Source organism: Hypomesus transpacificus, chromosome 13, assembly GCF_021917145.1.
Source record: "Hypomesus transpacificus isolate Combined female chromosome 13, fHypTra1, whole genome shotgun sequence".
NCBI lineage: Eukaryota > Metazoa > Chordata > Actinopteri > Osmeriformes > Osmeridae > Hypomesus > Hypomesus transpacificus.
In genome coordinates, this window is record NC_061072.1 from 13,089,323 (window position 1) to 13,102,485 (window position 13,163).

The 13,163-nt window shown below is 47.4% G+C and overlaps 2 protein-coding genes across 4 annotated transcripts; both read left to right on the forward strand.

The window, feature by feature from the left end:
• Positions 1 to 337: 337 nt before the first annotated feature.
• rfng (RFNG O-fucosylpeptide 3-beta-N-acetylglucosaminyltransferase) lies at positions 338 to 8,240 on the forward strand. 2 transcript variants are annotated; one of them, XM_047032846.1, is made up of 9 exons: positions 338 to 781; positions 1,811 to 2,438; positions 6,022 to 6,067; positions 6,186 to 6,288; positions 6,725 to 6,878; positions 7,074 to 7,159; positions 7,372 to 7,537; positions 7,728 to 7,813; positions 7,915 to 8,240. In XM_047032846.1, the coding sequence occupies exons 2-9, from the start codon at positions 1,917 to 1,919 to the stop codon at positions 7,982 to 7,984; spliced, it is 1,233 nt and encodes a 410-aa protein (XP_046888802.1). In that variant the 5' UTR covers positions 338 to 781; positions 1,811 to 1,916; the 3' UTR covers positions 7,985 to 8,240. The 2 variants fall into 2 exon arrangements, with proteins under 2 accessions (XP_046888802.1, XP_046888803.1); XM_047032847.1 differs by having other exon boundaries at positions 338 to 2,438.
• An 806-nt stretch (positions 8,241 to 9,046) lies between these two features.
• On the forward strand, positions 9,047 to 12,312 carry dcxr (dicarbonyl/L-xylulose reductase). 2 transcript variants are annotated; one of them, XM_047032854.1, is made up of 9 exons: positions 9,047 to 9,194; positions 9,386 to 9,463; positions 9,774 to 9,871; positions 10,134 to 10,288; positions 10,512 to 10,554; positions 10,757 to 10,881; positions 11,277 to 11,341; positions 11,557 to 11,674; positions 12,029 to 12,312. In XM_047032854.1, exons 2-8 carry the CDS (start codon positions 9,412 to 9,414, stop codon positions 11,625 to 11,627), a joined length of 609 nt encoding a protein of 202 aa, XP_046888810.1. In that variant the 5' UTR covers positions 9,047 to 9,194; positions 9,386 to 9,411; the 3' UTR covers positions 11,628 to 11,674; positions 12,029 to 12,312. The 2 variants fall into 2 exon arrangements, with proteins under 2 accessions (XP_046888810.1, XP_046888809.1); XM_047032853.1 differs by having other exon boundaries at positions 9,049 to 9,194; positions 10,782 to 10,881.
• The last annotated feature ends 851 nt before the right edge of the window (positions 12,313 to 13,163 follow it).

Genomic DNA, 13,163 nt, shown 5'->3' on the forward strand with positions numbered 1-13,163 from the left:
AAAAAATTCTGTCAGAGAAATTGCTTTTGACACTTAAAAAACTATCTTGTTAGTTTCTACGACATCTAAAATCCGCAGAGTGGTAGTGAATCAATCAGAATGTGGTTCGCTGCGTCTGCAGCCAGGCTGATAATAAGATTAGTATGAGGTTAGTCTATATTCAATGTATTCTGTATATATATTTAACAACTTTATAAACAACCCTGACAAATAATACCGTAGCACAATCAGAACATTTCAAAACGACTGATCACCGCACATGATTGAGGAGTTTTACTTGTTTGCCACAGTCGACAGTTTCATCAGACAGAGGGCGCTAAGTTCCATAGTGCGAAGGCAGGACGCCTTCACATTAGGGAAACAATCACGGGGTTAACACAGTGGAGTTTTGAGAAGAATCCGTGGAACAAGAGCTCGTTTGTAATCTCATTGGAAACAAACGATGTTTGACTCCAATGCACTTTCCTGGCGAGCGTCTAGCCAGCTAGCCAGTTTATAATCTTTCTCGCCATTGAGAGAGGCAAGGGAGACAGAAGGGGTTAGAAGGGAGACTGTGATGATCAAAGTTCGAGGCAGTATCAAAGTCAGAACGCAAGGAACTAAAAGGGACGTTTTAGAGGGATCAACTATATTTTTATTATATTAGATATCAAGGGACAAGAGAAACTTGAGTTTTTGGCTCCAAAGTTTTGAGTTGTTTGTGTCTGCTGATTCACAATTTCGGGGAGATCTGAGGACAAGATGTGAAGCATCCACAACCATGTGTGTTTTGTGTTTCATGGTAAGAAAGATCATTTAATTCCTTTATTATACCTGGAACGTTGTGTACATTACTATAGCACGATCACCGACATTGTCGATATGATCTGCTGTGTATTGTTTTCAAAACATGCGATTTAAGTTTATTTGATTCAACAGAATTTGACTCAAGACAAGCATCTTGCGCCCCTCTTTTGTTTACAATGGGGGTCGTCTTGCATGTGCATGATACTTTCACTCGGGCACGGCAGAACTTTAAACGGCATTTAAACGTTGCATTAAATGTTGTAGAAATGCCTCATTCAAATTGTCACCAGTCTGTACAATTGTATGCACAAACGGTCTGACCTGTTTCCATTGGCAGGAACTCAACTTTTATGTTTCAACTTTGAAACACAATAACCTCTGGATTAGACAACATACTATCTCCCTATCTTTAATATATAAACTATTGCCTGATATGGATGTTATACCTTCTAAAAAGAACTAACTCAACACATATTTTAGCATTCTTCTTATTTTTAGCATTCTTATATGTAGCCTATTATGCAGAGAAGTATTTATTTAATCAGTAGCTAATTTTAGCAAAGAAGAGGATTCATTTCATCCGTCTCTGCTTCCTACACTGACATCTGTTTCTGGCTGAGGTATCATGCCACTCTGAAAATAGCAACAAACAGGACATTTCTAACACTCTGAAGGTAAGTCTGGATATTAAATGTGACTCATAAACTCGCTGGCAAATTGCAAGACGTAAGTGATAAAGGGCCAAGATTTTAGAGCCTCAACATTGTTCCTGCTTTTATGCATTCAACACAAGAACACTGAAGTGCCTTCCACTTGCAGAGGACTAGAGCTACTTTTAGAGTTGTGCAACCCTTGCTCTGCAGCTCACTTTCAAATAAAAGGGGGTGGTGGGTGATATCCAGATGGCTAATCACAAACTGAAGATGTGCTGTAACGGTTGTTTTTAGCGCCTAAGCTAGAGGCATACCCAGTGCTTTAGTACTGTTACAATATGGACATGTTAGTCATATATTATGTCTTTCAGGTGGTGTCATTTCCACTTTCTGTCTGATGTCATGAAGATGGGACGCTGCAGTGCGGAGAGCGAAGCCGGCGCCGGCGGCTGATAGGCCCTCCACTGGCCAATCAGGATGCACCTTGCTTCAGTGGGCTCCAGCAAGCTGTGCTTTCTGTTGTCACTGGCATTCTGCGGCTTCCTGCTGCTTCTCATCCCAGCCTTTCAGCCCACTCCTCACCAGGTGGACCTGCCCCCGCCTCGTCCTCACCCCAGGCCTGCCCGTGTGGGCAAACGGCCTGCCAACACCCCCCGCAATCCTGGAGGTCTGGTAGTCCCTCTCCAGGAAGAAGGGCTGGCCCTTGGGAATAATGTGAGCTCTGTGGGGCAGGGAAGACCCAGAGACACTCAAACCAACAGGGAGGGTGGCCATGCACCTATAACAGGGCAAAGGGATCTCCCGAACACAAGGAGGGGGACAGTCTCACATAGAGGCCCAGCGGAGGGCTCCCTACCTGGGGTGAGGGGAGTAGTTTTCAGGTCTAGGGAACCTCTGGAGTCGAAGGACATCTTCCTGGCAGTGAAGACCACCAGGAAGTACCATAAATCCCGCCTGGAGCTGCTGCTGCAGACCTGGGTGTCCAGGGCCCGAGAACAGGTAGGAGCACAAGGCCTTGTGAGAGCAGGTAGTAGTAGTAGTTCCCATAGCTGGTGTAGTCCATGTTTGTGTGATTGAACAAACTCCTGTCTTATCCAAAACAGTTCAGTGCTCACAAACACACAGTAAGGAACCAACACACATCAAATCAGGCCTGTTAAAATACTAACAATCTCTGTTTGTTGCTGTTTTGTTTGTGTACCAGAACTGGGTGTTTCCCCAGGCTCTTCTCCACTCCAAATTCCAACGTTAATATGTAACCAGAAACTCATATCTTATATGACTGATTTATAGATTGATCTCTACTCCTCTCTCCCTATCTACCCCTCCAGCTCCACTCCCCCTCTCCCGTTTCCTCATTACCCCTAGCCCAGTATCCTCATTAACCCTAGCCCAGTGTCCTCATTACCCCTAACCCAGGGTCTTCATTAACCCTAGCCCAGTATCCTCATTACCCCTAGCCCAGTGTCTTCATTAACCCTAGCCCAGTGTCTTCATTAACCCTAGCCCAGTATCCTCATTAACCCTAGCCCAGTGTCTTCATTAACCCTAGCCCAGTATCCTCATTAACCCTAGCCCAGTGTCTTCATTAACCCTAGCCCAGTATCCTCATTAACCCTAGACCAGTGTCCTCATGCACATCTCCCCCTCATCTAATCAGTCCATGGGGCTGATTACCAGGTTGATTAATGTGTAGTACTTGGTTGTATGCTTTGCCATGCTGGAGAACATTATGTCCTCTCTTGTGCTTAGATAGATAGGACTACAGCCTGAGTATTAGACAGACTTGCAGGTTGTGTGTGTGTGTGTGTGCGCGTTAGTGTGTGGTTGGTGCTGGTTCCTCTGTGTTCAGGGACATGAGGTTGCTATATGACTGTGTTTAACTTGGAGGTTAACTGGAAAGTCATGGCAGCTGCTCTACATGTTCCCGGGTATGTGGTTGGTAGGGAAGTGCGTGTGCGTGCGTGTGTGTGAGCAAGCAGGCCCCTGGAGGAAGTTCCTCAGCAACCTGAGACTGAGACACATGTGTGCTGGAACACTGGGGTGTTTGCTCTCCCTCGCTGCCAGATTCTGGAATCTCCGCCCCCCCCCCCCCCCTCCCACTGCCGTGTACCCTCCACCCCGAACCCCCACCCTGTAGATGGCTTTTAGATGAATATACCAGGAATCTGGTAGGTGGGGGAGAGCAGAGGAATGGGAAGGGTAGAGCCTAACAGGGAAGAGAAAGGGGTTTACTATTAGAGGGATGGGCCTGGGGGGGGGGGGGGGGGGGGGGTGCAGAATGGGAGGGGGCTGGATGGAAGGAAAGGGGGGTGGATGGGAGACGGTGGGAGCCAGAGGGAAATGGGTGGGGGAGCCGACAGGCAAACAGAGAGGCTCGCTAGGGGACTAGGGGTGGCTGGAAGCCACAAGAGTACAGACTGGAGCTGGGGCATGCACAATGGAGAGGAGGAGAGGGTGTCGGGCCCAATAGTCTGGAGAAATCATGCCGTCTTTGTGGAATATTGTGTTCCAGGGTATAAGCCTAAATCGGTGTGTTTTGTTAACCCGGCTTGCTCACAGTCCTAGAACAGCGGCTAATACAAGATTAGGATAGGAGAAGACTGAGACTATGTACAGCTACACAAATAACCAACCATATGAGGTCATGGGGGTGACCGTTCTCCACGCGATGACATCGACACGCAGTATGTGACATAGTTACCCTCCATGCTATGATGCCTTTGGAAAAACCACTAGTCTGCCCCTGCTGCGGCGTCTGGGCTCCTGTGGTGACATCACACACGGTGGACCACCGTCGTACCTCTAACCAACTCCATTTGGGTTTATTTACAAAGATTCTACGAGATCCCCCAGGCGAAGGCAGAGTTAACGCCGTAACACCCGAGATATCCTGTACACTGTGTGAGGTATACTGTACTAGACAGGTAGAACATACACATGGTGCCTCACCCTAGAGGAGGGTGTGACCACTAAACCTGAGACTCTTAACCTCTCAGTGGTGGCACGAGGTCAGCCAGGTCCAGCTGGGTCGGCGGCCATCTTGGCAAGCATCTGTCAACAAAAAGAGAGAGTATTTTCACAGATCTTAATAGATGCTGTCTCATCAGTTGTTCATCTGGTTGGCTCTCCAGATGGAGGGGACATCAGGATCATTGATGACAGGTTTTGAGATGTGCAATATGGGTTCCAGGTCTTTAGACCTCTCTGTGCTCTGAGTGGTTAACAGCAGACCTCCTGGTGTTATACAGCCCTCTTAAATCCCCAAACATCTGTCTATCTTTACCAAGGACTTAGCTCTAGGCAGACTCTACTCTACCATGTTCTACTCTTCTACTCCAGCCACTCATGGAAGGGAAGTTTCTCTAAATAATGGAACCAATGAGTCATATATTAACCCCCCTATCTTCCTAGTGTGTAAACTATTCTTGGAATCCAGCAGTACACATACAAGTATTGGAGAAACGCTCCAAACCCAGCATACCTAACATGCAACTTGGTCTAAAATACTGTCTCTTTGGGAAGGATAATGGCAGGCTTATCATAGTTCAGTTTCTTGTGTAATCTGTGTTTTAGTATCAGACAAATCAGTCTGTCAAAACAAAACACCATAGCTTTGCAGCAAACAGCTAAGTCCTCCCACTCTGCTATGCCAGAGTAGCCCCAGGCTGACGCAGCACAGTAAGAATGACTGGGCCTCGCTCTAGGGCTCTGGGGGCCTTTGAGGGCCCAGGTCGACCAGCACTGGCATCTCTACCCTCCTCCTGGCTCTTCAAGGTACCCCTTCCTGAGGTGTTTGGAAGTTGCTATTTGTTCTGTCAACTGGGCTGGGCGTGTGTGTGTGTGCAACTCATGCTTGTGGTGTCCTCTGCCAAGCCAAGCAAAGACAGCCAGGCGTCTCTCTGCCCACAGGAAAGAGGGCATGCCACTGGGCACGGGTAAGGGAAAGGGAGAGGAAAGGAGGGAGGAAATAATATAGATGAAAAACACGACACACCACCAGGCGTGAGGCAGACGGAGAGGAAGGAAAAGCAATGGAAGGATATGGAGGGGAAAAAAAGAGGGCATGCCACTGCGCACGAGGCTGGCGGACGGGCGGGCGGGGGTGGGCGAGGAGGGGGGCTGCATTTAGCCTGTTAGATGGAAAAGAGGAGAGGGAGAGATTAGGTAGAGATTGGGGAGGAGAGGACTAGCAGTGTGTGGAGAGAGGAGGACTAGCAGTGTGTGGAGAGGGGAGCAGAGAGGGGAGCAGAGAGGGGAGCAGAGAGGGGAGCAGAGAGGGGAGGAGGGGGTGAGCAGCAGGGAGTCAGGCCTGACTGCTCTCTGATCATCTGAAAGATTCTTCTTATCGTCCCTCTGCCAACTTTCCTGAATCCTGTCCATAGACTTGGTGGACTAGTTTGCTCGAACACACATTCTGTCTCTCTCTCTCTTTTTCCCTCCACTCTTTCAGTCAGTACATTTGTTCTTCACAACCTCACGCCTCTACCTTTTGAACAATGGACTGCTTTATTGTAACTTGGGCTGCTGTGTGTGTATGTGTGTGAGCGGCCTGGTAACACTGTGTCTTTGTCTCTTGCAGACCTTTATATTCACTGATGGGGAGGACAAGGAGCTAAGGAAAACAGGTACACATACACACACAAATAGAGGTTCAAATATGAGAGCCTTTATAGATGTACATGATTTAAATGTTTAATGAAGACTGTAATGTGCCATTTCCCCCTCTATCATCTCCCCCCCCAGGAGCAAACATCATCAACACCAACTGTTCAGCAGCTCACACACGCCAGGCACTCTGCTGTAAGATGTCGGTGGAGTACGACAAGTTCATTGAGTCACAGAAAAAGTACGTCCGCTCCTCTCCTTATCCCTAACAGACCTAAATCGAACCTAGTCCCAGCCTAAGAAGTTGCTAACATTGTACTAACTCTGCTCTGATAGTTCCAACTGGTGGGAGTAGAGTAGAGCCAAGCAGGCTCCCACTACAGTCTGAAGAGCTGGGCTTGCTGTGTTTGACTATGGAGGTCAGCAGATGGTCAGAACAGTGTTGTGGTCTCTCAGGTCTCTGCCAGTAATAGAATATATATGCCCATATGGGTTCTGGAGGTCCCACGTGTGTGCGTGTGTTTTTTGACACTGAATCGATATAGTTACATATCTCACACCAGTCTGTCAGAAACCGACTAGAACATAAATGACTGATGGGTTTGTTGATTGATGGGCTTCGTAGCTGTGTCATAATTCATTTACTAGGTGGATAACCCCTCGTCCCTTCCCTCCAGGTGGTTCTGTCACTTGGATGACGATAACTACGTAGTCCTCCCCAGTCTACTGGTCCTGCTGTCGTCATATCACCACAGCCAGGACGTGTACCTGGGCCGGCCCAGTCTGGACCACCCTATAGAGGCTGCAGAGAGGGTCAAGGCTGATGGATCTGTATGTTCCTCGTTTCCTCTGCCACGCCCACTCGCTGTCGTTTTTCTCTCCTTTTTTTCTCCCCCCTTCTTTCTCTTTCACTGCTACACCTTTTCTCAGTCACTCATTTATCAGCTTGTTGTCTCAATGTGGACTGGTTCCTGGACTAAGTAGGTGTCTGCCTCTGAGGTTGTGTGTGTGTGTTGTGTACCTCAGGCGTCGGTGAAGTTCTGGTTTGCCACTGGGGGAGCTGGCTTCTGCATCAGCCGGGGCCTGGCGCTGAAGATGAGTCCGTGGGCCAGGTCAGTCACACCCGGTCCTGGTCATGCTTAGTGCTGGGCATGGTCACGGTCCCATGATCCTGGTCCTGGTCTCGGTCCTGGAGTCTGAATGTCATTTGAGGTCCGTAGCTTCATCATTCAGCAACATTAAAGTGGCCTTCTCTTCTACTTTCTTCTCTCCCGTCGTTCCTCTGTGCGTCTCTTCTCTCCCATGGGGGTCCTTCCTCCTCCAGTCTGGGGAACTTCATCAGCACGGCGGAGAGGATCCGTCTCCCTGACGACTGCACGGTGGGCTACATCATCGAGGCTCTGCTGGAGGTGTCGCTGACCCACACGCGCCTGTTCCACTCCCACCTGGAGAACCTGACCCGCCTCCCCTCCAACACCCTGCTGCAGCAGGTAGGGAAGGAGAGGGGGAGAGAGAGGGGGCAGGGGGAGAGAAGGGGAGGGGGGGTTAGGCGGACGGGGAGAGAGAAACAATCTCCCCTTGTCTAACTGTCTGTGTAGCATACAATAGCCGCTAATTGTTCTGGGAAATCAAACGAATCGTGTGTCCGTGTGTGTCCGTGTGTGTCCGTGTGTGTCCCAGGTCACTCTGAGCTATGGAGGCTTTGAAAACCGAAGGAACGTGGTCAGCATTGGAGGAGCCTTCCCTCTGGTTGAAGACCCTTCACGGTACCCAGCCATGCACAGCTCAGACACAGAGAATTTATTGAGTTTGTCTTTGTGCGGTGTGAAAGTTATTCCCTCCCCTTCTCTCTCATCCTTGTCTCCAGGTTTAAGACAGTCCACTGCCTCCTGTATCCAGACACGGACTGGTGCCCCAGGAAGAATCAACACCACTAAAGACCACCACTCTACCCCAGCATCCACCAGTCTGATTACCCTCCCGCCTTAATAGTCACTCTGCACTCTCTAGCCAAAGTGACTTGCTGTTTTTTGTCTACATTTATGGACCCCTATGCATAATGCTGCCATCAACCATCGCCACAATGATCCTTCTCACCACTTCCTGTTGTTATTTTTTTTCTCTTCCATGTCTGAATTCCAACTGGTAAACTGTATGTGTGTGTGTGTGTGTGTTTGAATGAGTGCTGAGGTACAGAACTGATATAAAAGCTTATAGTTACTGAACAGGGTGAAGTGTTTACATATTAATATCTGAGTTTTCATTTAAGGACTGGTTTAGTTTACCAAATTTGACCAGACAGTGTTAACGATGAGAGAATGTGAGTCAAGTCGCATGCCTTTAAACAATGAAAGAAAATTGTTTTCTTAAGTAATTCTCCAACCAGGATGTATTTGTGTGTATGTGTGTCAACAAAGCCATCATCATTGTGTACGGAATAATGCCCTTTAACACACCTGTTGTATTCTTTTCTGAAAGACGATTGGCCTTCCTATGACGTTTGCACTGTTCGAGAACTGTTCTCTCAGATCATCTCACTTCCTGCCTGCTCTGTTCTGTGGCCCTTCCAGTATTGTTTTGTAAGTTGGGAATAGTATGTTTGTCTCACGCTCAATCTTTTGCACAAAAACACTAGAATCCAAAAACATAGCCTGCGTGTGTCCATCCCTCCATCTGCCCCTACTGCCGGCCAGTGGGGGAGGCAGACAGAGCAACACTCCTATGCTTGCCTGTCAGGATTTGTTTTCCTTAACTTCTGATGTTTGATGTTATCTGAATAAAGCATGTGTGTTGCATTACCAAATAACTGGTTTCTTAAAATCTTTTTTTAAATGGTTCCATTACAGGCTTTATCTGAACTTCTGTATCTGAACAAATTATGTAAGAAAACATTAAATAAACTGAATGCTCCTATTTTCAACATTTGATTACGAAATAAAAAAGAATGTGCAGTCAGCATTACATTTGTTTTCTGTTTGGTTCCTGTTCCACCTGAGGGGGTCAACGAGGAGGGTTGACGTTTTTGTCCATTAACTTCAGTTGCAACTTTGCCCCCTTAGCGCGAGCTCAGCGGTGCCAAAATTATCTAAACGTAGTTATTTCTTCATCACTTACGGAGATAAAGTGTTGGCATACATAGTCTTACTGGTAGGTAGCTAGAGTTTATTCGATGGCATTTATTTCACTCAATCGAATGACGACTGCAATTTCTTCAAAGATAATTGGAAACAAAACAGCGTGACTGATGGGCTTTCTAGTGGCGTGTGTGGGCCTTTAACCGAGGGTTGTACAGTTCGAGTGTTTTTCAAATGCATATCTGTTGTTCCCTTATTGTTTAGCCGGAAAAACTACTTTACAAACAATCATGGAGATTTCTTTCGCTGGCAAACGGGCCATGGTCACTGGAGCAGGAAAAGGTAAATATAAAAATAAATACGTAAGCCTACGTCAGATATGGGTACGTTTAAAGGCACACAGTGACACCACCAGGTTTTTATATATTGGTGCATTCATATTACTCAAGTGAAAAGTAAAACAAGTTTCATATTCCTGTCCTGAACCCTAACTAAATACCACTAGATGGGCCCTGAGAGACTTGCAGCCTGTCATTATGTGTCGTAAAGCCTGAAACATGATCGGAATGTGAGTGTCAGCCCTGGTGTCACACTGATGACTCAAGTGCATAATAGCTTTTGTGTTCATGAATTCCTTTCTTCCCCCTCTCAGGGATCGGGAGGGCCACTGCCCTGGCTTTGGTGCGCTGCGGGGCGGAGGTCACGGCTGTCACACGCACGAGGGCCGACCTGGACAGCCTCCTGCTGGAGGTACCCACCCCCAACAGCCTTCTCATCCCCCCTCCTGAGCACTCCCGTGCCCCATCCCAGGGCCTCGACCTCTGCCCCCCACCCCACTCCTGTCAGTGACGCCTTTGTTCCCATCCCAGTCCTCCACCATTCTCCCAGTCTCCCCCCTCCCTGTTCCTTTCATCTTTCTCCTCATTGTCTCTTCTCCGCACCGTGACGGGAGACGATGGCACAGACCCACCCAGTGATTGGTTCTGGTGTCTGGTGTGGCTTGCTCCTGCAGTGTCCGTCCATCAGGCCGGTGTGTGTGGACCTGGCCGACTGGGAGGCCACAGAGGCGGCTCTGGTCGGGGTGGGTCCTGTGGATCTCCTGGTAAACAATGCCGCCTGTGCCATACTGCAGCCCTTTCTGGACGTCACCCCGGAGCAGTTTGACAAGTAAAGGAGAGCCTCGGGTTTCATCTCCAAAGTAGACATTTAATGTACAGTACCAGTCAAAAGTTTGGACACATTTTCCCATTCAATTATGGGAAAATGTATCTAAACTTTAGACTGGTACTGTAGTTTAAATAATAAAACCTGTTACATGATGTTTACTTCACATCTTAGTCTCAACATTTCTGTAGTCAGAAGCTCAGAGATGATGATGTTTGTATTTCAGGTCCTTCAACATCAATGTGAAAGCTGTGCTCCACATTTCCCAGGTAACAGAGATCCTGCATTAGTGGTTGACTACATTTGGTAACCATAACAAATGTCCACAATCATGGTTAACTTCTCTTTCGTAGGGTCGAACAACAGTGTTTTGTGATCCAACTCACCACACTATCTCCTCCCTCCTGTGTGTGTGTGTGGGTGTGTGTGTGGGTGTGTGTGTGTGTGTGTGTGTGGGTGTGTGTGTGTGAGTGTGTGAATGTGTTTGTGGTTTTAGCTGGTGTCTCGGGGTATGAAGGCCAGAGGGACAGGAGGCTCCATCGTCAACATCTCCAGTCAGGCGTCCCACTGTGCCCTCAGGGACCATGCTGTCTATTGTGAGACACACACACATACACACACACATACACACACACATACACACACACATACACACACACATACACACACACATACACACACACACACATACACACACACATACACACACACATGCACTCCCTTTCATTCAGCCTATGAGTGACCACACTATAGTGTAAAACCAACAGGGCTTGTCATAAGCTGCAGTCACACTGTAGACTGTTAAAACCGACAAAGTACTGTATTAGTACATTAACTGCAGACTTCAGTATTGCATGGTAGATTTAAAGTATTGGGAAAACCCTCATGAATACACTACTCTCTCTCTTTCTCTGTGTCTCTCTCTCCCTCTTTCTCTCTTTCTCTGTGTCTCTCTCTCCCTCTTTCTCTCTCTTGCTCCCTGTCTCTACAGGTGCCACCAAGGGAGCCCTGGACATGCTGACCAAGGTGATGGCCCTGGAGCTGGGGCCCCACCAGGTAGCTCATCCTCACCTGACTCCCAGTAGTGTTGCATCTTCTGTCACCTGAGGGGTGAGGGGTGAGGGGGTCTCAATAGGCTTCCATCCTCTCCCCTCATCCTTCATCCATACCGATCAGGATACCCAGTGTTTGGAGTAGAAGCCCTCTGATGAGGACAGGAAACAGGTGTGTAGAGTGAGTGTGGAGCCGTGCCTCTCTGTGTCTCCGCTCAGATCCGGGTGAACAGTGTGAACCCCACCGTGGTGATGACAGAGATGGGCCGGCTGGGCTGGAGCGACGCTGAGAAGGCCAGAGCCATGACCTCACGCATCCCACTGGGCCGCTTCGCAGGTCAGTCCTCATCTGGATGGTTTGTGGGCAGTGGCAGGTCAGCCATGTTGGTACTAACGGAACCCAGGTATGACACTGCAGATTAGCAGGTCCGCCATGTTGAGGAGAAATGCACCAAGGTCTGACTTGGTGCTGACTCTCAATTTACGGGACTACCTGTGTGTATTGCCGTCATGAATACTGTGTGTGGTTGTGGTTGTTTGTGTGCGTGTACGTGATCTGGTGCCTTTCATGTCCTTGATTGTGTTTGGTGTGGGTGGTGTGGTGTTTGTATGCTTGCATGTGGTTATGTGTGTGTTGGATGTGGTGTATGTGTGTGTGTGTTGGATGTGGTGTGTGTGTGTGTCTCTGCAGAGGTAGAGGATGTGGTGAACTCCGTTCTGTTCTTGCTGAGTGATAAGAGCTCCATGACTAATGGGGTCATGCTACCAGTGGATGGTGGCTTCCTGGCCTGTTGACCCCTGACCTCCTTATTCTGGATCCCTATTAGATGAATCTTTCCTCTGACCTCCTTATTCTTTTGTGATTGGCTAGTCTCACCTCACATGTACAACATACCTAAGTCATTCTGTAACCTGAGATTCTTATGCTGCTGATGAAATAGATGCCTAATGAAAAATAAATTTCCAAATTATTTCAGTTATCTTGTTGTGTGTTATCTGACTTTGGTACTTTGATGTAAATTGAATCCATTCACAAATGAGTCCCCTTACATATACATTTGTATTTATTATACAAAATTGAAATATTTCACAACACTGACATGTGAAGTCATAAAAAATAAGACAAAACAGTTAAACAAGTTTACAAGTCATCTTACAGTACATACATCGCCAATGCATCTCATATAACCGTCCTAAAAGTTACAATGGGTCAATTTCACCTGTTCATATCCATGCAATAGTAGATTGTACTCTGTAGCGTTTTTGAGCTACCATATAACTGACACCTTAGGCAGGACCAGACACATAATTCAACCACACAGTTGCTATGCCAACCAATGACAGCATGACAGAAGACTGTCGTGCTCTGTCACACCAGAAGAGGGAGACAAAACACTTCAGATCTATGACCACACAGAAATGCATTTGTAAAAAGTGCAATCCACTTATTCGCCACGAGGGACAAATGTTCCATGGATTGCCTCTTTATTTATTTACTTACTGTTTAGCAACATCTCTAAATTCAGCGTGAGTGACTATTATTATCCTTTTAGTTTAACTTGTTTAGAATTAAAGAGCTAAATATTCAGGTACATATAGATATATCCATAATGCATTCCCTCTCTAAGGTTAACCTGTACATCACTAGACTCAGCATTAACACCCCTCCCATCTATGTGGATAGCTCATTGAAAGTCTGGTGTAGAACTACAATACAATATGAAATAGTACCAAAAACTTGACACTAAAAAACTTGCTTGAAACAATACTGTCCTTCACACACATATCCATGCTCACTCACGCCTGCAGGCACACACACACACACA

Bases quoted from the DNA above. Each gene is read 5' to 3' on its own strand.
- rfng (XM_047032847.1), top strand. From the start codon at position 1,917: ATGCACCTTGCTTCAGTGGGCTCCAGCAAGCTGTGCTTTCTGTTGTCA. The intron at 6,289-6,724 runs GTACGTCCGCTC...CCTTCCCTCCAG, and splicing joins TTCATTGAGTCACAGAAAAA to GTGGTTCTGTCACTTGGATG. The intron at 7,814-7,914 runs GTACCCAGCCAT...CCTTGTCTCCAG, and splicing joins CTGGTTGAAGACCCTTCACG to GTTTAAGACAGTCCACTGCC.
- dcxr (XM_047032853.1), top strand. From the start codon at position 9,412: ATGGAGATTTCTTTCGCTGGCAAACGGGCCATGGTCACTGGAGCAGGA. The intron at 10,289-10,511 runs GTAAAGGAGAGC...TTTGTATTTCAG, and splicing joins ACCCCGGAGCAGTTTGACAA to GTCCTTCAACATCAATGTGA. The intron at 10,882-11,276 runs GTGAGACACACA...CTGTCTCTACAG, and splicing joins CAGGGACCATGCTGTCTATT to GTGCCACCAAGGGAGCCCTG.